Source organism: Phocoena sinus, chromosome 10 (genome assembly GCF_008692025.1).
Source record: "Phocoena sinus isolate mPhoSin1 chromosome 10, mPhoSin1.pri, whole genome shotgun sequence".
NCBI lineage: Eukaryota > Metazoa > Chordata > Mammalia > Artiodactyla > Phocoenidae > Phocoena > Phocoena sinus.
This window is the reverse complement of record NC_045772.1, coordinates 97,512,791-97,538,789: the sequence shown is the minus strand read 5'-3', so window position 1 is coordinate 97,538,789 and position 25,999 is coordinate 97,512,791. Positions and strand designations below refer to the sequence as shown.

At 48.8% G+C, this 25,999-nt stretch overlaps 1 protein-coding gene across 1 annotated transcript in view; it reads right to left on the bottom strand.

Annotated features, from left to right (window-relative positions):
• Positions 1-25,999, bottom strand: part of ANO2 (anoctamin 2) — a 320,612-nt gene that overhangs the window by 70,854 nt on the left and 223,759 nt on the right. Inside the window, exons 15-16 of the mRNA XM_032646986.1 lie at positions 18,221-18,295; positions 7,936-8,131 (exon numbers count right to left, since the gene is read on the bottom strand). Of these exons, the coding sequence (XP_032502877.1) occupies positions 7,936-8,131; positions 18,221-18,295 (271 nt within the window). The remainder of the gene's footprint in view (positions 1-7,935; positions 8,132-18,220; positions 18,296-25,999) is intronic.

Below are 25,999 nucleotides of genomic sequence, written 5' to 3'. Positions count from 1 at the left end.
AGCCCCCCTAGTCACTGAGGGTCACCTCCCACAGGGAGAGGTGGGACGAGGTATCATCAGATCTACTGTGTTTTGGAAGTTTAAGAAGACAGGCTGTATGCAACTAGGGTGGATTTCCAGGGAGAAGGGAGTCTGGGTCTGCGTGAAGAATGACATCTTGGAGGTGCGGATGCAGGTCCTATGTGTCCTGATAGCTGCAGACCCTCGATGGAGCTTCCTCTGAAGGAGAGGACGGTCCTTCCTTAAAGAGACCAGTGACCTGTCTGGGACCGGCGGTGTGGACGGACCATCTCAGCAGTGGTCCAGCCTCTCCTGTCCGATGAGACGAGGCCAGCATCCGGCAGCAATGTGGTGTAGCAATGAGACACACGAGGAGTGAAGGGCTGGCCGTACTCTAGGTATCTCCCTGTTGAAGCATGGATGTTGCCCTGACCCTCCTGTTAGTCAGCATCGCACCAGGAAACAGTTTACCTCAGATGGTTCAGAAGAAGGGATTTTAACGAAGGCACACTTTTGCCAGAGGTGAGGGCAAATCAGGGAAGAAATGGCCCCAATTCCGTCTCCTCTACCCCCTAAGCTCCTTCCATTGCTTCCCACTGGCTGAGCCCAGCCACCAGTCAGCGTGGGGTACCTGGTGATAGAATCTGCTGGGCCTTGGGGCACAGACCACGGTGGACGCAGGGGGAGAAGGGGCCTGGAGGGAAACGATGGCCAACAGAGCACGACCACCATGACTCCCTTGCTTCTCATGGATTCAGGCTCTGGGTTCTCAGAAAACTCAAAGAAAGGGAGAGGAATGTATGGGGCTTCTTGCTAAAAGGAGAGATGGGGGCTTCTTGCTAAAAGGAGAGATGAGTGCTTCAGTGATTAACTGGAAAAATGAGAGACATGTTCATAGTTACAGCTCAAGTTTGGGAGGGATTCTTGCCAGTTGTATTAAACTGTTATAAAAGTAGCAGTGTCATTAATAATCGTTCCACAAACTCAGGCTATAACCGTGCTCGTGTCTTCTGCATTACTAGCAGCAGCCTCCCACCATCCCCTCTGCTTCCCAGACGACATTTACAGTTACTTTAAGCCAACATCACGGAGGGGGGCCCTCAAACAGTGGCAGAATCTACCCTGGCCACACCCTTCCCCTGGCCTCCCAGACGGGACGGGCAGGAGGCCACCCAGGCAGTCAGGAGCTGGTGGCAGACCAGGAAAACAACCCAGCAGACATGACTCTAAGCCAGATTTCAAAGTGCCAGTACTGTGGTCTCCCCACCCGGAAGGCACAGGTCTCAGACCAGCCCACACACATCCACACGCATCCACACGCATCCACTCACATCCACACGTATCCACGCGCATCCACCTGGCTCCCTGCTCCGGAAGCACACCCCTGTGCAGGGAAGCTGACGCCCTTTGCCCCAGTGCTCAGAGCCAAGAAAGCAGCCCTTCACCCTGCGCTCTGAAAACACACGTCGTGCACATTTGATGCGAAATTAGATCCATCCCTGTATACCCAAAATGTTTCTCTTTAAAGAATTTGTGATGTCCCGGCAGCCTTTGGTTCTGAGTTTCCCCCTCCTTTTCATTTCTTCCCTCTCTTCTCTTCTCGGTGGTCAGATGCAGCCTGTGCAGAGGATGGCTTAGAACTGGATGCACAGTTCTAAGACTCTGGACCTCCTGGTGGTACTTCAATTCTCCCAAAAAAAGGTGTTCTTTAAAAAAATTTAATAAAGCACATGAGACCCCAAAGTCTGCGAACCTGCGGAGGTCTCCTCGTGCCTGCGGGCCTGCACGGGGGGGCTGGCTCCCACTGTCTCCCCGCTTGTCCCCAGAGGACGTCCCCACCCCAGCGACCTGACGTTCTCATGGGTGGCTGCGTCGCATTTTAAATCTTCTGGAAGCCTCTAACGTGTTTTCTTCTGCTTTCCCGACACATTTAGAACTTCCCGAGGCCAAAGGACAGCTACGTATTACCAGGCAGTGGGGCACTGTGGTCTCAGGGAGGACACCAAGGCCAGGGTCCTCACCGCTCACAGCCAGAGGACCTTGGGCCTGTGGGAGGGTTGAGACCACCCTCGCCCTTGGGGCTATTTTGAGGATTAAATATACTAGTATACATAGAGTGCTTCGAACGGGGCCCGGCACAGGCTGTGTGTGCACACCGCTATCAACTATGGGTCTTGGTCAAGTTTCTAAACCTCTTCAGACCCCTCATAAAGAAAGTGAAAGAAACAACCAGTTCCGGGCGCTAACGTGAAAATTCGGTGAAACACTACATACAGTGCCCGCCGGTGCCTGGTACACAACGGGTGTCAGTAAAACCAGATCCTTTCCCCGTCTCTCCTTTTGTCACTTCCCTGCCCCCGCTTTGGTAGCGACACTCAGGGGCAGGGTTATCAGCAATATTTAAACAACTCACAAACACAGCCTCTTCCTAAGAACTGGAGGCTTTGACTTGACACAGTAATTGTGCCCCAGGTACACACAGTGAGCCCAGCCCTGTAACTAGGAGAGACTCAGGGCAGAGTAAAGATGAATCATACAGCCTCACACACAAGCCAGCACTTTGCAGAGTTTGAAAGGAGAGGAGGGGGAGAAGCTGGAGTCAGAGAACGATGCTGACAAAGACGAGCTCGTGGCAGCTGGATTATTCAGCTGAGAAGCCTGGGGTCGGCCCTGCCTTCCTCACTCTGCCTGGAGCTAGAGTGCACATGGGGCCCCTTCTAGGCCAAGCCGGACCCATGCCTATGTCAGTCACGACAAGACCCTACCGTTTCAGGAACACTAGACGTCAGACTCCCCAAGCTTGGGCTCGGAAGCCCACTGCCTCACGGGCACAGTGCACCCTGTGCCCTGACCCAAGTAGGAAGCTGCAATGGTCTGAATGTTTGTGTTCCCCCAAATTCACATGTTGAAATCCCAACCCCCAAAGGTGATGGTATTGGGAGGTAGGGTCTTTGGGAGGTGCTTCGGTCATGAGGGTGGAGCCCTCATGAATGGGATTAGTGCCCTTATAAAAGAGACCCCCCCCACAGAGCTCCCTCGCCCCTTCCACCACATGAGGACACAGCAAGGAGACAGCCATCTGCAACCTAGAAGAGGGCTTTCACCAGGCCCCGGCCATGCTGGCACCCTCATCCTGGACGTCCAGCCTCCAGAAGTCTGAGACATGAGTTTCTGTTGTTTATCAGCCACCCAGTCCATGGCACTGTGTTATAGCAGCCTGAACAGACTGAGACAGAAGCACACCTTGAGCTGGTCTGCCTGGTGACCCCTGTCGTCTTACCTCAGACCCTGGCCTGCCAAGGGTCTGAGACTGGATGTTTCCGGAGGGCTCAGAAGGTGTGGTGTATTGTGGAAAGATCACGGAACTGGGGAGTCCAGGGGGAGAGCTATGAATTCCAGCCCCATCCTGTCTGCATGGGTGTCTGGTGTCCTAATGTCCTGCCCGGCTCTTGCTTGCTTCCTCTTCCAGCAACTGGATCCTTTCCCTATAACCCCGTGTGGCCCCTCCAGGAAAGAACAGATCACTAGGGACTGACTGACAGTCCTTGTCCCACCAGTTCACTGAGATCCTCACAAATGTCAGCGACTGATACTTGCTGAACCAGGCTACACACTTTGCACAGCGTGCCTTGGCCGACAAGGTCCCAAAGCATCTTTGTTTCTCCAGACACCCCGACCCCAGCCCCAGACTTCAGCTCAGTCCCTGCGCCACTAGGACCCCGTCACCTCCAGATGATAGCGTGTCTTGCACCCAAGCCCATGACTGTTGTTATCCTGGCCACCAGGTAGACAGTTACTGCCTTTATCTATCATTAATCACACTCAAGGAATTTAACAAATTCTGTCTTTCGTCACAAATATTTGTGGCAAGAACAGACCTCAGATAGGCCTGACACTGGGGCCTGTTGAGGGACCTCCTAGGGAATGGGTCTTCCATCACCCAACTTTGCAGGAAACACTCAGGAACTCATTGGAGTTGTTTACACCAGCTGTTTGCACCTGGTGAGCAAAGCACATGGTCACCGCCTCCTCATCCATCAGGAGATCTGGGGCAGGAAGCCAGATGGGAATTAAACCCAGCGTGACAATGGCAAAGGAAGCCCCTAAGCTTGGCAGGACCCTCAGTCTATCAGGTGGCCTTATCCACAGCTTTACGTCCCCGTGGCGGCCTGGGGGCTCTGAAACCACACCTCTGCCTGCAGGTAGGCCTGTCACACCATTCACGAAGGAGGCGACCTCGAGAGGTCCTTTAAGGGGAGGGTCACTGAGGGCTACTGCAGCCTGAGCGAGGCATAGGCTGATGGGGGGGTGACTGTGAGTTAGGTGGTCAGAGGGGATGGAAGCAGACACTGGGAAGAAGGTGGTTGAGAGCCTCTCAGATGCTAGTTTGGATCTGACTTAAGGGTGCAAGGAAGCTCTCTGTGGGGCCCAACTGGGAGGGATGCATCCCCAGTGCACTCTTTGAGAAAGGCTGATTGGGTGGAGTTTCCAAGACTGAGGGCCCCAGGAAGAGGCTGAAGGCAAGGGCATAGTCAGTCATTAGGCTCTGACAACAGTCTAGATGGGCGTGATGGTCAGCAGACAGGAAGGAGGCCAACGATGAAGGAAGCATCAACAAAACTTGGTCCAGCAAAGTTCCCTGTTCACCCAACACCACACAGATGGTGGGGGAGGGAGGAGGAGGCGGGGCTGGAATTCATGGCTCTCCCCCTGGACTCCCCAGTTCCGTGATCTTTCCACAATACACCACACCTTCTGAGCCCTCTGGAAACATCCAGTCTCAGACAGACAAGAGCAACGACCCAAGCAATGCCCACGTGGGGCCCAGGGTAGAGACCAATACACCAATCCAGACAGTGAGAAACGCACATCAAAACTGCACAAAAGACACTGGCATTTTAGGGGCAGGATCTGAGTTTGAACCTTAGTCAGATGAGGATGGAACACTTCCCTTGCTGACCACACGTAGTTTGTGAAGATGAAGTGGGATAACCAAATTCGTTTTTAAGATGAGTAAAAATGCTTCATGAGTGAGTATCGCGACCACAAAGAACAAAGTGCACTTGTTAGAATTTCACCTCCTTTCCAGCGCGCAGACTTTCGTACGGACCACGGGACATCGGCTTAACTGCTTGGAGGAGTCTGAACTTTTGGGTGAGGAAGGGGGAGCTGTTAGAAACAGTGGATACAGCTTCATGGCGGAAAGGGCTTCATGGCCAAGACAAAGAGAACCTGCCTAGCCTTGTACGTGGGAGGGACTCACTAAATACTTGTTAATGAGTTTTTGATTGTCGACACTCTATCTTGGATCTTTACCACTGTCTGGAGCTGTGCAAGATACGTGAATAATGTAACACAGATGGACTGCTGCATCATCACTGATTTCCGGTTCCTTTCTCCCTACTTCCTGCCCACACACTCAACAGCTCCTCTACTCTGGATCCCCCGCCTCCTTCCACTCTGTGGCATCCCGCTGGAGTCATTTGGCAAACAGTTCCCACCAGCCCATCATGCTCTTCAAACCCCACAGCGTAGAGAACGAACTTGAGGGCATGGGGAGGGGGAGAGGAAGCTGGGACGAAGTGAGAGAGTGGCATGGACTTATACATACTATCAAATGTAAAACAGATAGCTAGCGGGAAGCAGCCGCACGGCACAGGGAGATCAGCTCGGTGCTTTGTGACCACCTAGAGGGGCGGGGTAGGGAGGGTGGGAGGGAGGGAGATGCAAGAGGGAGGAGATATGGGGATATATGTATATATATGGCTGATTCACTTTGCTATAAAGCAGAAACTAACGCACCATTGTAAAGCAATTATACTCCAATAAAGATGTTAAACAAACAAACAAACAAAAAACCCACAGCGGTGTCAGGTTGGGAGCTGTTCAGGGGATGGAGGGCATTTCTTTGCACTCCTGCCTTTTCCCCCACGCGAAGGGAGTGTGATTAGTTGTAATCCCCTGCTTTGTCTTCCCACCTCACTCCTTTCTCCTCCCGGGTGAGAGAAGGGGAAGAGCTTAGCCCATTGGTCGGTGTGGAAGGTAACACGGGCATCTGCTCTGTCCTTTTGTGAGAAGCAAACGGTCTGCAGGAGGGGCTCTTCTGAGTCCCGTGCCCCACCCCCTCCAATGTCCTAAGAACTGCAGGACTGCCCTGCCCACTGCTGCCTGCCACCGGGAGGCCAGTCTGTCTGGATTCTGGATTAGGAAGCCTATTGGGCTCTCCCGCTAAGTTGCTTCCTCCAATGCAGCCTTTTCCAGCTTTAAAGGTGAAATCTCAGCTTTGGTCTCCATCTGCCTTTGCCTTACTTCTCAGCTGGTTCAATAACCAGGCCAGTAAGACGGTACTCTTTACTGGATACCCCTTTGAACTTCAGCAAATACTTTTCCACCGTCTGTAAAAATAAGCAGTGTCCTCAGCCTGACGTTCAAGGTCCTCCACCAAAACATCTGGGCTCAGCCAACGCCCCGGGCCCAGTTCCCCACCATGCTGTGCCCTGGTCATGCCGGGACCCTTGAGCACCACCGCATGGGCTCCCCGGCCATCCTGGACGTGCTTCGTGTTCTCTTCCACCTGCTGAGCTCTGCTCCTTTGGCTCCCTGGATTTCAGAACCCCCAATTTTACCCATCGTACCAGCCCAGCCCACACTCCACTTCTCCCTGCGCCTTTCCTGACCCTGACGGGTCAGATCCCAGCCTTCAGTGACGGATTTCTCATTCTGTTTCCTCTGCCGGGAGCCCTCCTCTCCTCCTGCCCAGCCCCTCCTCCCCACGCACATGGCTGACATCCATGCCCATTTATTTCCGAGCTCTCCCACTGGATGCCCTCACCCGGAGCCTCTCCTGAGCCCCCAGGGGTGTGGGATGCTCGTCCTAACTGCTTGCATGGAATCCTGTATCCCAGCAAACACACTGAAGTGGAATTCTCTGCTCACTTTTCTTAAGAAACGTAGGAAGGAACACAGGTAACACTTCTATATAAACACGCACGTGCTCAAAGACGGCGGAACGGCCAGATGGTAAATCGCCTACATCCACATAGAAACCAAAGTCAGTGCCCACCGTGAGTAGCAGCCACGCCAGGGAAGGCACTGAAAGAGTCACTGGCATTAGTGAAACCTTTCCTGATTCTCTAAGCCTCCAGGAAAGGCTCCCTTGAAGAGGGGTTACCCTGTCAAGTGTCCGCTTCCAACTGGTTAGTACAGTAAAGACATCACATCATTAATTCAACTCCCCGGAGGTGAGTGAGAGGCTGGGGCTGCTGGTCCCTGGATTCAGCGAGGGAAAGAGATGCCTCCAGGCCACCCAGGATAAAGGCAGTGAGGAAAGGGTCTCGCCCTCCACCCCGACGTCTAAGAAGCACAAGTGCCAGAAAGTGGTGCTCAAGCAACGGCAGCCTGCGGCTCAAATGACACGTCTGAATATTGAGGCCACTACATTTTCCTCACTGGCTGGAAGCTTGGGAAGCCTGATATACCTCTCTGAAGTCTGCTCAGGGCCTGTGGAATGCGTGGATTTGTTGGGACCTCTGACAACATGGGGATAGATAAGACCCTCTTGGGCTCAAGTGTCAAGAGGCTTTCCCAACTTTATAAACACTGCTGGGAAAATGAGGAGAACTGAAACTCTGCCTTTTTTTAGCAGGAAGTGTTGAACAGCTCTTGCTTCTAGGCTGAGCTAAAAAGAACTGACCCCATGATTAATCTTGGGGGATAACAAGGCCATCGACCTGGGCTATTGATCGAGAACGTTCCAGGAAGGATTCCTGCCAGGGCGGAGGCCCTACAAGGACACACCCTGCACCTCCTCATTTCTCCAAGTGCACTGGACTTCCTTTTTCTTATGTTGGGTCACTGGCACCAAAAACCCTGCACACACTGAACTGGCCACCTCAAGGGGGCCCAGGGCGAACATGCAATGTGGTGACACGGTACCGATTTTGGTGAGCCACTTGGCCACGGCGCCGTAAATCTCATCCAGGATGAGGATGACCACGAGGTTGATGATGACCGCCGTGGCCGTCACAGTCACCCGGACGTTGGAGCGTGTGGCCTTGTTGAGCGACAGAGCAGCAGCGGTTGTGATGCGATAGACAATGACCCCGAAGACAATGGAGAACGTCAGGGCAATCTGTTCGGGAAAACAGGGAGACAGTCACACGTCAGTGGACAGCAGTTACTGCCCACCTATTACTTGAGTCTGCTACGTCGGGTGCTATTAGTCTGGAGTCCACTGGTGGGCAACGAGGCACTGCCAACCTTGGAACTCATGCAAATTCCCGGTACGGGGGCATTTTCCAGGGGAGAATGTCTTTCATGTTTATCAGATTCCAAATGGCCTATAACACACACCCACAAACTAAGGTTACCACTGGGGGTGGGGAATACAGAGGTAGGGAAAATAAAGGGTTATTATGGGATTCTATGAAATCACGTATGCTAACACATATATATGGAATTTAAGAAAAAAAAATGTCATGAAGAACCTAGGGGTAAGACAGGAATAAAGACACAGACCTACTAGAGAATGGACTTGAGGATATGGGGAGTGGGAAGGGTAAGCTGTGACAAAGCGAGAGAGAGGCATGGACATATATACACTACCGAACGTAAGGTAGATAGCTAGTGGGAAGCAGCCGCATAGCACAGGGAGATCAGCTAGGTGCTTTGTGACCCCCTAGAGGGGTGGGATAGGGAGGGTGGGAGGGAGGGAGACGCAAGAGGGAAGAGATATGGGAACATATGTATAACTGATTCATTTTGTTATAAAGCAGAAACCAACACACCATTGTAAAGCAATTATACTCTAATAAAGATGTAAAAAAAAAAAGTGTGAAACTTCTGAAAATTGTAAAGCACCACAGAATTTAAAGAGACTTTCATTCAACTACAAAAAATTGTAAAACCTGTTTAGAAGTCTTATAAAAACTAATATCTAAAAAAGTAAAAAAAAAAAAGAGAGAAACTACGACTGAAACACTGGTAGTGTGTGTGACACAATGTGGTGTGATTTCTTTCATTAGGGAGCTTTCAATCTACTATGGGGATAAGTTCAACCAGAGTAAATAGTAAATAATGCAGTCGTGTCAAATGAAGAGGGTAGCTGTGAACAGGACTGAGAGTACAGAGGGGCTCAGGGAAGAGTTTGTGGAGCTAGTGGATTTCAGCTGGGCCTTCGATGAAAGGCAATAGGTAGCCCTTGAAGATGTTTGAGCTGGGAAGGGTTAGGGTCAGAGCTTGGTGGGGTGGGTGCAGGAAGGCTGCCCAAAGGAGAAAAAAAGGGAAAGAAACCCCGAGCAAGACTTTTAGACTCTCAGTCCTCAGGGTGAATAAAGCATCGCTCTAAGATTTCTCTACCAGGGGAGTACTCAGATTTCTCACCGGCACAGCGATCTCTGGCACTATCTTTAGATGGCAAGTTTACCAGCCCCTTGACCTCGAGGGCCAGCCCCGTTTCCTTTTTCCAGAGCCTAAGAATAATAAGGTGCTCTCCCAGAGACCAGCTCCCTTTCCCCTCCCACCACAGTGGAGGAAGGGCCATTTCCACGGAGCACAAGGATTTGAAGAGAAGACAGTGCCCGGCAGAGGGCTGAGGGCGAAGGGCAAGGTGTGCGACCTGCTCAGAGCAAAAAGTTCTCATGCGTTTCTGCCCAGCGGAGTCTTATTTCTTAGCATTCTTTCTGCAGGAAAGGAAAGATTCAGGTCACATTTCTTCTGGGGGTGGGGAAGGGGGGTGGGTGCTGGCTGTGGAGGACTAAACGGAAAACATGGGGAGAGAATGGGGCAGGTGAAAGGTTCCTCTGAAAAAACACACTGTCCTGGACGACGGATGTCCCCTCCCTAGAAAAAAGGGAAGAGAAGGGGAGGAGTGGGGAGGGGACTCTGGCTAGGCAGTGCTTTGCAGTCAGTGTGAATGACACTCCGGTAGGCTGTGATGGGAAATGGGCTGCAGATGTGTCCCTCTATGGAAGTCTTCGGACCTCTTGGGGTGCTGGTGGCAGCCTCAGCAGTGGGTCCCCATGTGCTTCACAAACATTAGTGCTTGCCTTGTGGCCACAGTGAGAAAAAGAAGCCCTCTGTAAGAAAGGCAGAATGGCAGCAGCCTCCAGGTAGAGGGTGTGTGTGTGTGTGTGCGTGTGTGTGTGCGCGCGCGTGCGCGTGTGTCAGGGCAGACGAGAGGTTAGATGGGAAAAACACTCCGTGGGGAGGCCCCTCCTTTGATGGGGGTGCAGGTGGGCGCAGCAGAACCCCAGCCTCCAGGACCGGGGAGGGATGACTACCATGGACGTGGGGAAACCTGGACATGACACCACCGCCCTCCAACAATGTAGACATTGCACTTCCCTGTCCTCTGGGATTGTCACTGCCGGACAGTATGGGCCTGGAAAATGTGGTGTGAGATTCTTTTCCCCCCACATCGCTTTTGCAGTGAAGGTCAGTGATGGAAGTATTGATGCGGGGCGTGCCAGGGCATCGAAGAGCGACTGTGTGTGTGTCTATTCGGGGTTGGGTGTTGGGGGATGACGGGAAAACAACGGTGCCAGAAACGTCCCTTGCCTTGGGGTTCAGGGTGTGGGGAGAAGATCAGCTTCTATCCTCCTTCTCTGAGAGGGCAAGCTGGGGTAAGAACACGCCTCCCCGCCACTCAGAGTGTGATTTGGACCTGCTGCCTCAGCTGGGAGCTTGAGAAACAGGCCGAAAGGCAAGCAGTACTGCAACGTAACAAGACTCCTATTCTTCTAGCAGCACTGCTCCACTCACTCAGGGAAGCCCTTTCCCCATCCCCACCCACCCCCTGGCTCCACCTCCATGCCCCTCCCCAGCCCTCAGATGCTGGGCTCTGCCATCCTAACTTCTCTGATCTTGATTTTCCAACCCATTATAGAAATCCACTTCCAAACCGCTCCTTTGGTGTTTCCCACAAGCACCTCAAGATTCACAGTTTTCAAGCCAGAAGAGCTTGGAGAGCGCCGACCCCGTCCCAGGACCATTTTGCAGATGTGGAAACAGGCGTGGAAAGTGAAGCCATTTGCTCAAGGTCACAAGGCACAGACTACAACACTAGCCTCCTAGATCACTGTAGGAATTAAAGGGTTTTAGCATTTAGGGGTCATCCACGTCCAGCCTTTGATCTCATATACAAGGAAACTGAGGCCCAAGAAGCAGCAATGGGATTGGTCCAAGGTCCGGGTGGTACATGGCAAAGCCAAGATACTCAAGGTCATAACATCATCATCACCAGCAGCTAATCCACGTGTGCTCTCTTGATGTCATGATTCGAGCCATATTTGCACTAGCATGAATCCCTACAACAGTTACGCACGATATGCCTTTTGCAGATGCAGTTCAGTGCCATCCAGGATTTGAACCCTGCTCTATGGCTGCAAGGTCGACAATCCCATCCTGACATTAGAACCCAGGTCTTTTGGCACCAAGCCCAGTACTACTTTCATCACTTTGGCTGTATTATTGATTTTGTTTACTAAATTCAACAAATATTTTCTGACCACTTATTGTGGTGCAGTAAGTGTGTTTCATGTATGTGATCAGGTCCCCCAACTAAGCCAACAGGGGGGATTGGTCTTCTACTACACTCTGTGCCTCACGCCAGTGCAGAGAGGTGCCTCCTGTGTGGAACCTGTTTGGTAAAGACTTGTCGACCCTCAGCGCTGGGCAATCTCACCCCCCTGCACTTGGTCGCCTGCATCATGGCCTCTGTGGTTCTTGGTGGGTTCTTTTTTTATATACAATTGTTAAAAGGTACTTTCTATTTACAGTTATTACAAAACATTGGCTATATTCCCTGGGTTGTACAATACATTCTTGTGGCACTTGCCGTTTGAATCCCATAGCTTTACTTGGGGACACAGCCACATTGCAGTGGAAGTCAGGCTACAGATTCCAGAGCCCTAATTTCACACTGTGAGAGCTGGTCTGGTCCCTACCCTCCAGGACTTGCATTCTGAGAAAACCTTGCACACAGACAGCAAGGGTGAGCCTCGTAGCAGCTGGACAGGGTGACGGGCCTCAGCTCAGGAAATTCTAGAATGTTCTGGGCACAGAGCATGGGGATGAGTCAGAGAAAACGTCACGGAAGAAGCTGTGGGACCATTTCCTATGGGAAGGCTTGGAGGAAAGAATAAGCAGAAGCAAGAAAAATGCACAGGGCAGAGCAACCCCTGCTGCACCAGTGGGAGAGCAGCCCGGTTGAGGGCACAGCCCATAGTAGTAGCTCCATTTGAAAAAATACAGGCACCAACAACTCTATCATTGACATACCAAGTTGTCTCTGGCACCTGCTTAATTAATTTATTTTCTCGTGCAGTCATTCATGAAACATGTCTTGAGCCCCTACTGTGTACCAGTTATTGTTCTGGGTATGAGGGATAAAGCAGCAAACAAAACAGAAATTTCTGCCCTCGTGGCGTTGACCTCCTAGTGGGGAAAGACAGACAAACTCATAAGCAGGTAACGAAGATAGTACATCAGGTGCGATCAATACTCTAGAAACAAAGCAAAACGGGAGCATCGAGGTAGGTTGCAACTGAAAACAGGGTGGGGTCAGGAAAGGCATAGGTGAGAAGGTGACATGTCAGCAAGGACCTAAAGGAGGAAATCGGAGAGCCGGGGGTTCAGGCAGGGGGTGGCTGAAGCAGTGAGCGAAGGGGGAGAGTGGGAGTGGAAGATGGGTGTTGGAGGGGAGGAACTGTAGTATAAGGATGTCGGCCTCTACACTTCATGAGATGGGAAGCCTTTAGAGAGTTTTGAGCAGAGGAGTAACGTGACTTATTTGAAAAAGACCAACAGGCTGATGATCTGTCGGGGGACAGCGTAACCGACAGGCAGACGAGTTAGGAGATCACTGTGATAATCCAGGTGATGGAGGAGGGTTTCTGATGGCTGGTTCCCGAGATACAAACAGAAGTCAATGACTGTCTTGGGCGTGGGAGTAAAGCTCAGGCACCCAGCTCTAGAGGCAGGACATTGCCTCTGGTAATCCCCTCCCACATAAAAAGGAAACAAAAAGAGGGTTAATTCAAAAAGGAAAGAAACTTAGCTCTACACAATGGGCTGGAGAAGAAAGAGAAAATGCATCTTTGTCCATCCTGGCCTCTCCCACGGGTGAGGAAGAGGAACACTGCACTGGGCTCTTCTTTGCTCTTGTCATCCCATGAAAAATACCCCCAACTGACGACAGACTGGCATCGCTAAAACCCTCCTCGTGGTCGGGGTCCTGGCGTCTTCCGCCAAGGTTTCATCACAGGGGGTGAAGGAGGAAATGATATCGGACACTCAAGTTCCTTGCCATAGATGCCCTTGACGAATTCCATAACAAAAAAACACTCTTTTATAAACACCATCCTGACTCCTTTACCTCAGATTCCACACCTTGTTCTAGGGAAATGCCAAGCCCCTTCCTCAAGAAGACTGGGTTTTATAAAAAGTGAAAAAAAAAAATGGGAAAAAGTTAGTGTAAAATAAGGCTTTTTAAAATATCAAATTGGTAGGGGACTATATCATTTATTGCCCAACCTGGAATACTTCTGAAAGTAGAAAGGAACGCTAGTCGTGATGATCTCAGTCAACAAGCCTAGGCCAGGTCTAGTCCAGGGCACCTGCCTGCACGAGGTGATCTTCCTACCACTGTACCCCCATTCCCAGCACCTGCTGGCTACATATAGCTGGGGGACCCCAGGCAGAGTGAGACGCCTCAATGAGTTCCTGATTCTGATACACAATCTCCTGTTGGTATCAAGATTTGGAGTTAGGCGGGGTTGTGAAAGGGAAGATAAGAGATAATCATTTATTATCTCTGAACAACACAAAAAATTTTCCCACCCTCGAGTCTAGCTTTAGAAGGTCTCCATGGAATTTTTTTAAAATATCGATTTATTTTTTTGGTCACATCATGCGGCATGAGGGAATCTTAGTTCCCCTACCAGGGACCGAACCCATGCCTCCTGTAGTGGAAGCACGGAGTCTCATACACTGGACTGCCAGGGAAGCCCCACCCATGGAATTTTTAAAAAATCAGAACATTGGGCTTCCCTGGTGGCGCAGTGGTTGAGAGTCCGCCTGCTGATGCAGGGGACACGGGTTCGTGCCCCGGTCCGGGAAGATCCCACGTGCCGCGGAGCGGCTGGGCCCGTGAGCCATGGCCGCTGAGCCTGCGCGTCCGGAGCCTGTGCTCTGCAGCGGGAGAGGCCACAACAGTGAGAGGCCCGCGTACCGCAAAAAAAAAAAAAAAAAAAAAAAAAAGAACATATTGAGGAGATACCCCTCCGCTGACCTGATTTTCAGTGTTTGTTCATGATGCTGCTGCGAGGTCTTCTCTCAGGCAGTAGATAAGCTTCTATTTTCAATCTTCTCCCTCCCAGACCTATCAGTGGCATCTGACACAAGTGAAGGCCCTCCCCTAGCAATACCTTCTTGGCTTCGGGGACCCTCCCCTCTCCCCTGGCTCTTCCTTTTCAACCTTCTCTTTTGGCTCTTCCTCGTGCTCCCAAATTTTCACATTACAGCATCTTGGGACTCAGTCCTTGGACCTTTTCTCTATCTCTCCTCACTCCCCTGGGGATCTCATACAATCTCATGGCTTTAAGTACCATCTCTACCATCTGATTAGGGCTCCAGCCTGGGCATCTCCTCTGAACTCCAGATTTATATCCATCAGGCAGGCAACTCCAGGATTCCTAGGGATAACTCTAGCCTTTGGAAGATAAAAACCTCAGAGTCATTCTTGACTTTTCTCTGTTTTACATCCCATGATGAAATTCTTTGGGGTCTACTTTTTCTGAACTTACATGCATTGTCATTTGCGTGGATCTGACTCTTGATTTTCCGTTTTGTTCTATGGGTCTAATTCCCTATTTCCGCCCCACCACCACATTGTCATACTTCTTATTGTTTTACAGTAAGTTTCTGTTTGGTAGAGCACCATATCCCTCCTGATTCTTCTTCAAGAGTGTCTTGACTCTTCCTAGCCTTTGCTCTTCCATATACATCATCAAGGAGACAAGGACCTTAGAACATTATTGCTCTATTTATTGCCCACCCAACTTACAGATTAGTGATGTGTATAGTTTAAATTCTACCTTATCTTTGATCCCATGAGGTGTCATCATTATCATTTTCACAGTTGAGGTTCATACAGATTCTCCCACTGATTTTATCACTTTGATTATTCTTCATTTCTTTTTAAAACTATGGTTTTCCATATGGGGTCATATCCGAAGCACATAACTAGAATGCCTTTAGTGAAAGATTCAGTTGGTGGCAAACTCTCAGTTTTTGCCTATAAATATCTTTATTTTATCCCCATGATATTCCTAAAGGATATTCTTCCCGGTTATAGAATTCTGGAGAAGTAACTGCTCTCTTTTCAGCACATGAAGATAACATGTCATTTCTAATTGCTATGAGAAAGCAATGGTCAATCTAACAGCCTTTTTATTGGAGGTAACTTGTCTTTTGTTTTCTGACTGCATTTGAGATTTCTCTTGGGTCTTACATAGTCTATGATTTCACTATGATGAATCTAGATGTAGATTTATTTTTTTCTGCTTGGGTTTCATAGGGACTCTTCAATCTGTGGGTTGGAATTCTGTAGCAGATTAGGAAACCATCAGTCATTATATTTCATTCATTAACTTTTCTCTTTCCTCTTTGTCCAGTATTGAAATGCAATGTATGTTAAGTCTCATTCTACCAATATTTCCAAATCTTTTAATTTCTCTTCTCTATATTTTATCTTTTGTCTCCCCATGCTGCATTATGGATAATTTCTTCTAACCTATACTGCAGTTCACAAATTCTCTTCAGCTGTGTCTAGTTTGGTGTTTTATATATATGTACACTATAATACATACAACATTCATATACATGTAAAATGTATTATATATTCATATATATGTATTTCATATTCATGTATTTACTCATTTCTAGCAGACTTATTGGTTGGTTTTCAAATCTTCTAAGCCATTTTTTTCAATAGTTTCTTATTCTTTGCAGATTTTTCAAGCTTGATGTTTTAACCTGTAACTGGTATTTCCGATATCTTTCGTCTTTGCTGTCCTCATTGTTCTTTCTCAAGGTGCTTTAGCTTCTTGTGTAATTGGTTGTATTCTCTTCGTTGCCCTTGAAAATTCTTTTGGGGGATTTCTTGAGGCCTAGCGTGAATCTGCCTTCCTCCAGAGAGAACTTGTATTTGCTTCTCCCGGGCACCGGGGAGCACTGCTAGTTCCAGACCAAGTCCACAACCTGAGGTTCCCGATCCTCTCCTGTGATGAACCAAGCTGTAAATCCACCATGGGGACTGCCCACAGCCACTTCTTGGGGACAGGGCATTTGTTTCCCTTTTTCTCCCTATTCTACTTAGAAAATAACAACTTTCTCTGAAGTCCCAAAGTTGGGGGCGGGGGGTGGCTAGTTATTCGTCTTCATTCTGAGAGTGTAGCCCTTCGGTGTTCCAATTTAATTTGGTGAGGACTTCCTGCTAGAAGCTCTCTTTGAGCCAGTCATACCCCCTGATTTCCATCCTCCTTGCCCCATAAAAACCACCAAAGCCCAAGCCCAAGTTCGCCTAGATGGGAAACTGTCCTCAAGTTAAAAGCAGCATTAGTGCCCAGATATTTGTTTCCTTGGTCCCATTTTCCTTTAGAGTTCAGTCTAGTATTCCTGACCATCCTGTCAGTCCTTCAAGCTTTTAAGAAGATTGAAAAATATATTTATCCACGATTTTTTGCTACTTTCAGCAAGATGGGATGCTACAAATATCCTAACCTACCACTGCTGGAGACGGAAGCCTGTTTTACTTATCTGTTTTCTTATTTACGCACGTATTTGTTATCTGTCAACTCCTTAAGGGACAGATTATTTTATTTTAGTTTCTACCTTATGCCCAATGCCTAAGAATAGTGTCAAAGCACATAGCTGGCACCCATGAAGTATTTTCTGAATGAATGAATAAACTCTCAGACAACATTATGCATATTGTGGGAGGCTTGGAAGTGCTAAATTAAACTTTATACCGTTCCAGCTTAACACACTGCAACTCACCACATATTCTTGAATAAATTCCACTCTTCTTAAGCAATGAGGAGATCGCACGTGTAGGCTTCTAAGCTCTGGCAAGGCACCCAGCACCTCTGCACTTCAGAAGTGTTGAAGCAGGTGGTGCCCGTGCATCTTTCACTTTTTAAACTTCTGAGATTAGGACACGGTTCCCGTCCTCAGTGATCACAATGGCAATAATAATGGAAATAGTAACCTCAGGCCAGGGTCAGTGTTACCTCTGGCCAGTGGGTCCAGAAAATTATTATAATTTCAGCCCCAATTTCTGGAATAAGCAATCCCTCCCCAACCCCACAACTAACGTGTAGTCCTGCTTGGAAATGCTGTAAGGACAGAGGTTCCCATCTCGAATACTAGAAGGAGTCTACCCACAGACAGGGGGCAGGTGTCTTTGTGCCCCGAGCTCAGTCCTCTGAGTTTCACCTTCCCGAGGTCTCCTCGCTTCAGTTCCTGTTGTCTTGCCCCTCGTGGCTCCCAGGAATGACTTACTACCACTTCACCGATCAAGTCCAGATATGAATCACAGACCCATTCCTCACCTTCTCCGACACAGTGAAGACCATCTGGGTCTCTCCAAAGGGCTCTTCCAAACTCTCAGGGAGAAGACAGGGAAATAAACACAGCAACTACAGGGAGGCTAAAGAATCAGGCTTACAGAGCCCGAGCCAGCTGTCTTCTGTGCCTTCCAGAAGCTGTTCTTTTCCACCAGCCACCAGGGAGAGCCTGCCTGCAGCTCCAACAGGCTGCCTCCATTCTACGGCCGCCTTCCCTGCACAGGTGAGACCTTCTTCCAAAGTCTCCATCTGCCGCGATGTGGGAGACACCTTCTCACAACCCACCCCTGGAAACGCCATCTTCAAACACCTGTGGGCAAGGCTGGGAAGACAGAGCCCCCCCCTTCCATGGCCACTGAAGGCCACTGACCCTCCCAGGGCTGAGGTTCTGTCTGAGGGAATCACCTTCCCCGCTTCGGGTGAGCAGCAACGGCCTGGCTCTCACGGGAGATGCTGTCCCTCTAGAAGGACTGTGGCTTCGTCTTCGCTAGTCCCTCGCCGTCCCCACAGCGTAACAGGCTAACACCCCCAGCATTCACACAGCAGGATCCACACGCACACGTCATGAGCAGGTGTTTCCACCAGGAAATTACCATGAACAAGATGGAGGCGAAGTTCACCAAGTAACCTGGGAGACGATCTTTCCAGGTCAGCTTGTCTTCATCATCCTGGGGAGAAACAGGGGAACAGTGCCCATCAGATGCCACAAATAACAGGTACAGAATGTCTCTCCGTTTTCCATAAATGTGAATATTATTCATCATTCATCACTCTATTTAGGTATTTTTCCAGTCTGTGATGGCTTACCCTACACATCAACAACAGCCCTCCTAATTTTGCGATTTTTAGGTAGCCTGGAAAATCTGTGGTGAAAAGAGGACAATATTTGATTTCAGCCTCATACTGGGCTGAAGTTTTAGTTCAACCGCTCATCAGCGGTGCGATCTTCGATGTGTCTCTTAACGTTTCTGACCTTCTATTTCTTCATCTGTAAAGTGGTCACACTCGTGAAGCCCATCCTGGCTTATGCACCGGATGGTTTTATAAGTTTCATTTTCATTTTAATGAGAAGCAGGTGAAAACAAGAGACAGATGACAGATACAAATGACCACAGGGCAGCATCCTAAAACAGATCATCATTTAAATCAAACATCAACCATTGACCTTAGATCCTAAGTGTATAAATTACCCACAATTCTTGTTGTTCAAAGAACCTGTATGTGCTGTCATCTGTTTCCTCCAAAACAACTGTTCTCCCCTGGTCACAAATACAGACAATTCAAGATGCAGGTTAAGCTGATGCCTTGCTGTCAGTCTGGCTGAGAACCAGACTGGATCCGGTCCACAGGCTGCTCTCCTTGGAACCACCATATCCCTGCCCACATCCTCCTTCAGCACCCCCTAAGGACCCTCATCTGGTAGGGTGATGCCAACAAGGTATGAGTGGTTAAAGCCTCTGCCGATTAATGTCCACATAATTTTCGCCCAGGCACCTGATTTATCTGAACTGCAGTTCTTTAAAATAATAATTGATAGTGTCCTGCTGACACTGTATCAGTTCAAGGTTGCTCTGGAGACCATGTGAAGCCATGCTGGGGAGGATGCCAGGAAAACGGCAAAGCCCTCCATGCTGGCGAGGTAGGGCCCCCTGCATTTCTGTAGCGTGTCTGAATCTAAGTCAGCAAGTGCGAGTTCCAGGGCCTGCTCGGTTTCTCTCTTCCCTCCTCCCCACGATTTCAGAACACACCTGATCTAGCTCTAGCAATGGCGCCATCTAGTCTTTGAAAGCCTGTGCTGTAAGCGAAGGGCCTTCTTGGCCTCGAGGGCTTCTTTCTAAAAATCTCTGTGTGCCCACTGTGTGCAAACCTTAGGGCCAGGCACAGTGGGGAGACAGAGAACAGTGGACATGGTCACTGCCCCTGGGGGGCTCCCAGTCTAATGAGATGGTGAAACCCACACACTAAAAAAGCTTGCCAGTTTGGGAATCCAGGTTATCCTGGGAGTGAGACTGTGGGGGATTTGAGGAAAGAATGGTGTGTCTTTCTCATGGCGTGTCTGGAGCTGAGCACAGGGTTGAGCAGGCTTAAACGGGGGTGGCAATGAGCGTTAAGGCTGCAGTCATTCGGTAACGAGCGCTTTCATTTGCTCGTGATGTCAACAGGGAGGCTCAGTTCCTCCTAGACCCTGATAGGATCAGGTCTCCAGACTCTGTGCCCAACAGACTTTCTATCACACAATGAGAACAAGGTCACTGCAGGTCGTGACCATGCACAGGTGGAACTATAAAAACCTATTACTATTAGGACTGAAGCGAGTCTTCCAAATGAGGCCAAACATCAAAAGGGACTAGAATGCCTTTCTCTTTTCTTCCAGTATTCATTCTTAGTTTCACTCACACTAGTGGTATTTTCCTTTAAGATTCTGATGAGGAAAACTGAAGATGGGAAGGTAGATGATAACTCCGTAGGGAATATGAAAAGAAGTAGAGGGGTGTGTGATGGAGCTCGTCCTGAGGCCTCTCTCACTACAATTAAGGTTTGGATGACTCTCTGACTCTTTTCCTGCTCTCTGGCCTGGGGATGAGAGGTTCTGCCTCAAAATTGAGCAAACCAGGTGTGCTCAGAAATACCAGCGGTGTGGAGGGAAGGGGGAACTCCAGTTACCGGTTCTGTGTCACCAGGTCCTCCCCAGTGGGGCTCCCTGAGTGGCGAGCAGGGCAAGGAGAGGTAAAAAAAAGCCTGTGCTTGGCCCGTGAAATGAGAGGAAAGGGCAAGAAAGCAGTCAGTAAGGATGAGCCCAAGCTCAGGGTGGTCCTCAGGGACGAGACGGACAGTCCTGGAAGAAATGGGGGGAAGGGAAATACAAGCAGACAGCAGGAAACATGGCCCCAGATGAAACGGGCTCAGAAATAAGTATAATCGCAGAGGATGACTACTGAACCCAAGGGAGGGGCCAGGCGGCTGAGATGTTTTGGCTAAGGTTCCTGCCAGGTGTCGTCCACCTTCTTCAGGCCAGGGACCAAGTGGGATGAGGTGTCTTCAGACCAGCCTCTACCCCGCAGTGACAACTCTGTCCTGGAGAATGAGTTTTGGTTCTGTTCTACTCAACGAACGTGGTCTGAGTGCCTGGGATGGGCCGGGCTCTGTGCTGGATGCGGAGGACACAGAGGGGAGAAGTCTCTGCCCTGCCCAGAAGGAGCTCCGTTGCCACCCACAAAACACGGAGAAGGATTTCAGATCTAATCCTCGTAAGGAAGGTGGCGTCATTATTTTGCATAAAAATGAGGCATAACTAAAAAGCAACTGAATTCGACGTCCTCTCAAAGCAACTATATACGTGTTGTGGTATTTGCTGAAAAATCACTCTCCACCCACGTTTACACCAAAGAGCCCTTTCTTCTAGAAGTGATAGCTTCCAACATGCACACAGTTCTCCTACATTCAGACACTTTCCAAACACAGGCGCTGAGAGAACACAGAGATTACGGACTGCCTTCCAAGCTCCCGAAGTTACTAGTAAAGATGACAGTGAGTCAAGTGGCCTTTATGTATAATAACTGGCTCTGGTAACAGAAGCTAATTAGAATCTCCAGTCACTGGCACATGAAAGATGTGCAGACACATGGCAAAATACCATCCAGTTAGCTATGCTCTGCGTGAAAGTCACGTAACCAGTTTATGAGATGGTAGAAGAAAAGTAGAACTTGGAACCAGAACTTCTGAATTCAACTCTTGGTTCTAATACTTACTAGTCAAGTGACCTTGGGAAATTCCCAGAACCTCCATTTCCTCATCTGTAAAGTAATTATATTCCTTATCTGTAGAATGTATAAATGGTAACATCTATTGCACCAAATTGCTATGCCTTTTATATTAATTAGCCAACCCTAATTGGGAGGGGCCAAGCCAGTGCACCTGCAAACACAGGTAAGCGAGAACTCTCAGCCCCTCCCTCTCCTTTTAACACAGAGATGATAACACTTGTCCCACCGACGTGGCAGAGGTCATGTGCGGTCCCATGGCTGAACGCCTGGGAGAGAGCTTTGTCAACTCTAAGGCTTCACACAAAATTAAGGTCTCATCAGCTTCACGATAATTTCAGAAGCAGGTGGTTAGGAAGCACTCAGCTAATTCACCATTGTTAAGCCATGAGCCTAGCTGTCGTCCATGCTCGTGTACTTGTCCCTGGACTATGGCTCCCACTTCTGAGTCTCCAAACAGGAAGCAGCACGACGACACTCACATAAAACCACACAAGTGGCCTTTTGACAAACGGAGTGGCTGGAAATGCAATCACTGTAAACACAGTAGACGAGACTACTATTCAAGCAAATCCCTTGGAGGGCAACCTTGAAAAGTGGCCAATCATCCCTGAGTTGGTATTTTTTCCAATTAAGGTATGAATTTACATATAGTAAAATTCACCTTTATTAGTGTGCAGTTCTGCAAGTTTTGATAAACACGTATGTACTGTCATGTAACCATGACCACAATCAAGATACAGGACCATCACCCCCTCAACACCGCCCACATGTCTCTCTGTGGTCCATCACCTCCCTCAATCTCCAGCTCCTGGCAAGACCTGTTCTCTGTCCCTTTAGTGTTGCCTTTTCCAAAATGTCATGGAAGTAAATTCACACAGTATGGACCCTTCTGAGTCTCACCTGGTGCACCTAGTGCACCTAGTGCACTGCATCTGGGATTCACCCCTGCTGCATTCCCAGAAATTTGTTCCTTCTTATGGCTGAGTACTATTTCACTGTGTGGATGTGCCATGTTTCATTTAACCACCCCTGGCTGACAGATGTTTGGATTGCTTCCAGTTGTTGGCAACAATGAAGGAAGCTGTTGGAAGTATTTCTGTACTGGTTTTGGTGTGAGTATAGGTTTTAGGGAAATACCAAGTAGTGGAAATGCTGAGTCATGGGTTGAGTGTATATCTGGTTTATAAGCAAGCCAGACTGTTTTCCAAACGGCCGCGCTATTTTTGCATTTTCACCAGGAACATATGAGAATTCCTTCCTCTACTTTCTTTGCTTTAAATAAACTTTTCTATTTTAGGATAGTTTTAGATTTACAGAAAAGCTTCAAAGACGGTACAGAGTATGTGTGTGAGTGTGTGCATATATGTATGTGTGTGTGTGTGTGTGTGTGTGTATATATATATAAATACACACGCGCGCACACACACACACTCTGCACCCAGTTTTCCTATTATGTTAGTATGAGTACATTTTTTGCAACCAATGAGCCAATTTTGTACATTATTATGAATTAAAGTTCACACTTTATTTGGATTTTCTTAGTTTTCACTTAATATCCCCTTTCTGCTCCAGTCCCATCCAAGATTCCACATTATATTTAACCACCATGTCTTCTTAGGCAACTCTAGACTATGACGGCTTCTCAGGCTTTTCTTGTTGTTGATGACCTTGTCATTTTTGAGAAGCATTGGTCACGGATTTTGTAGAATGTTCTTCAATATGGGCTTGTCTGAAGTTTTTCCCCTAATTAGACTGAAGTTATGGGTTTGGGAGAGGAAGACCACAGAGGTAAAGTATCATTTTCATCTCATCATATCAAAGGGACAGGCTAGAATATGACCTGTCACTCATGATGTTAATCTTGATCGCTTGGTGGAGGTAAGTGTTCGTCAAGTTTCCCCGCTGTAAAGTTACTCTTTGCCCCCCTTCTCACACTTTACTCTTCAGAAGGAAGTCGCTATGTACAGCCCACATTTAAGGGGAAGGGAGCTATAGCCCACCTCCTTGATGGGGTAGTATCTGCAGATTCCCCCAAGCCTTTAATCCAGATTTTTATAACATTTTAGATTTACTTAAAGCAGGGCCGTAGAAAAGAGATGCTCAGTTACACCAATGTTAAACCAATGCAGACTGCTCTGAACTCAGTAAAGGACAATGAAGACGATAAATGCCTACTGCTCAGGAAGCATCATGCCTGGGACAGAACTGGATTTGGGCTTCAAAGGAAACCAGCCATGGTCTTCTTTCTTTGGGAAAGGCTACAAGGGTCAGGAAGCCAAGCACCATCATCATCACCTGCCTTACCCCCTCCAGCTAATAATCAGAGGGTTGTGAATAGATAGGCTCTGGTTTCCACTAGAACGTTCAGACATTGAGCCTCTGTTCCTGCAAATATTTGGGGGGCAGTATCAAGGAGAGGGAAAAATGGTGCATTTGGAAACACAAGACCAAGGGCTTCATCCCTGTCTCTACCTCTTTATGAGCTGAGAAACCTTGGGCATATTATCTAATTTCTCTGTGCCCTCATAAGCTCATCTTCAATCAGACAACTGGTAAACCTGCCCTACTGAGCACTCAATGAGTACACGACATGTGTGATAGTACTGGGAAAATTGTAAGTTCTGCATAACTGTGACTTATTACTACTCCTGTTTCTATGCAGGAAGCATTCACCGAACATCCAAAGTGTACCCTGCATTGTTCTGGCACTAGGCACTGCTGATATGGAGAATAGTTCACATTCTTTGCTCTTAGGGAATGCCCCAATCACTAAAAGAAACTGAGAAAGACAAACACAAATTATGAGGCGATATGACACATGTCATGGGAACACAGAGGAGCGAGTAACTACCTGCCTAGAGGGAGAAGGGAAGACTTCAAAGATGAAGAGACATTTTACTTGTGATTAAAGAATAAGAGTTTTCCAGGATGGGGACTTCCCTGGTGGGGCAGTGGTTAAGAATCCGCCTGCCAATGCAGGGACACAGGCTCAAGCCCTGGTCCGGGAAGATCTCACATGCCGCGGAGCAACTAAGCCCGTGCGCCACAACTACTGAGCCTGCGAGCCACAACTACTGAAGCCCGTGCGCCTAGAGCCTGTGCTCCGCAGCAAGAGAAACCACTGCAATGAGAAACCCGCGCATCACAATGAAGAGTAGCCCCCGCTCGCCACAACTGGAGAAAGCCCACGCACAGCAATGAAGACCCAATGCAGCCAAAGATAATTAAAAAAAAAAAAAAAAAGTTTTCCAGGATGAAAAGAGAGATGAAGGTATTCCAGAGAAAGTGCCAGGTGCAAAAGCTCTGAGCTGTCATAACGTATCGTAACACACAGTACTATCCAGTGGGTCCGGGTAACAGGGGGGTAGAGTGTAGACAGCAGCAGAGTTTAGGCAGGGGAGAAGGTTAACTCACTGACCTTCCTGTCTCACTTGGGGAGATGTCCCTCCTCTCCTGTTGACAGCCAGTCTCTCCACCTTTCCTTCGGATCTCACACTTTGCTCAAGGATTTCACTCCTTCTTACCTTAAACCACCCTTTAGCGTGCATCTTGAGACATCAGAACAAATTTCCGGGCTCCACCCTCAGAGATTCTGATCCAGTAGATCTGGAGTGGGCCTGAGAATCTGCATTTCTAACAAGTTTCCAGGCAATGCTGGTGCTGGTGATACTGCTGATCAGGGGATCAGACTGTGGTAACCACACTCTTAAACCATCTCCTTCCCGCTGGGCATTGCCGTGCAGCCTGTAAGCACACAAACAGTAAGAGCTACCACTTCAAATTGCTTATGACGTGACTGACCATCAGCTACGTGTCTGAGACATCTCTCATTTAATTCTTGCAATAGCCCTTGAAGTTATACTACCCCCATTCTATAGCCAGCGGACGTGAGCTCCGGAAGGTTAAGGAACTTGGTCACGAGCTGATGAGTTGCGGCTCTGGAGTCTAGTGTGTCCGCGTCCATGCTTGCACTCACCGGCCTCCTATGTGAGGCGGCCTCTTCAGGGCTCTGCCAGCTAAAATAATAAGTGGACCAAAGGGTAGCCACAGCATAGGAAGGAAACTAGAAGAGTATTGCCACCAAAGCCTGGGGAGGGAAGGTTCAAGAAGTGGACGCACGTTTTCTTAACACATCAAGTGAGTTAAGACCGTGAAGCGCCCATTAGAATTTGCCATGAAGGTCATCTGTGACCTGTGAGAAGGTTTCAAAGGAATATGGGGGCAAAAACAACGACGGGAAAGTGGATGGAAGGGGAGGAGAGAGGGAGCTGCCGTAGTCCACCTTCTTAAGTTTTGGGAACAAAGGGCTGAGCTGAGTTCAGTACTAGTACACCCCGTCGCCATACCCTCTTCCTGGCTACAATACTGGCTTTACTGACCACCCACGTGTTGAGGATCACAGATCTTTATCTCCAGTTCAGAGCTCTCAGCAGAGCTCCCAACTCATCTGCCCAACTGCTTAGTGGACATCTTCAGTGGATGTCCCAAGCTCAAAATGTCCCCAAAGAATGAATCAACCCACCCCTTAAACCTCCTTCGTCTCCTTTTATATTCCCTAACTCAGTGAACTGAACCTTTGAGCAGACAAAGCCAGAAACTGAGGAATTC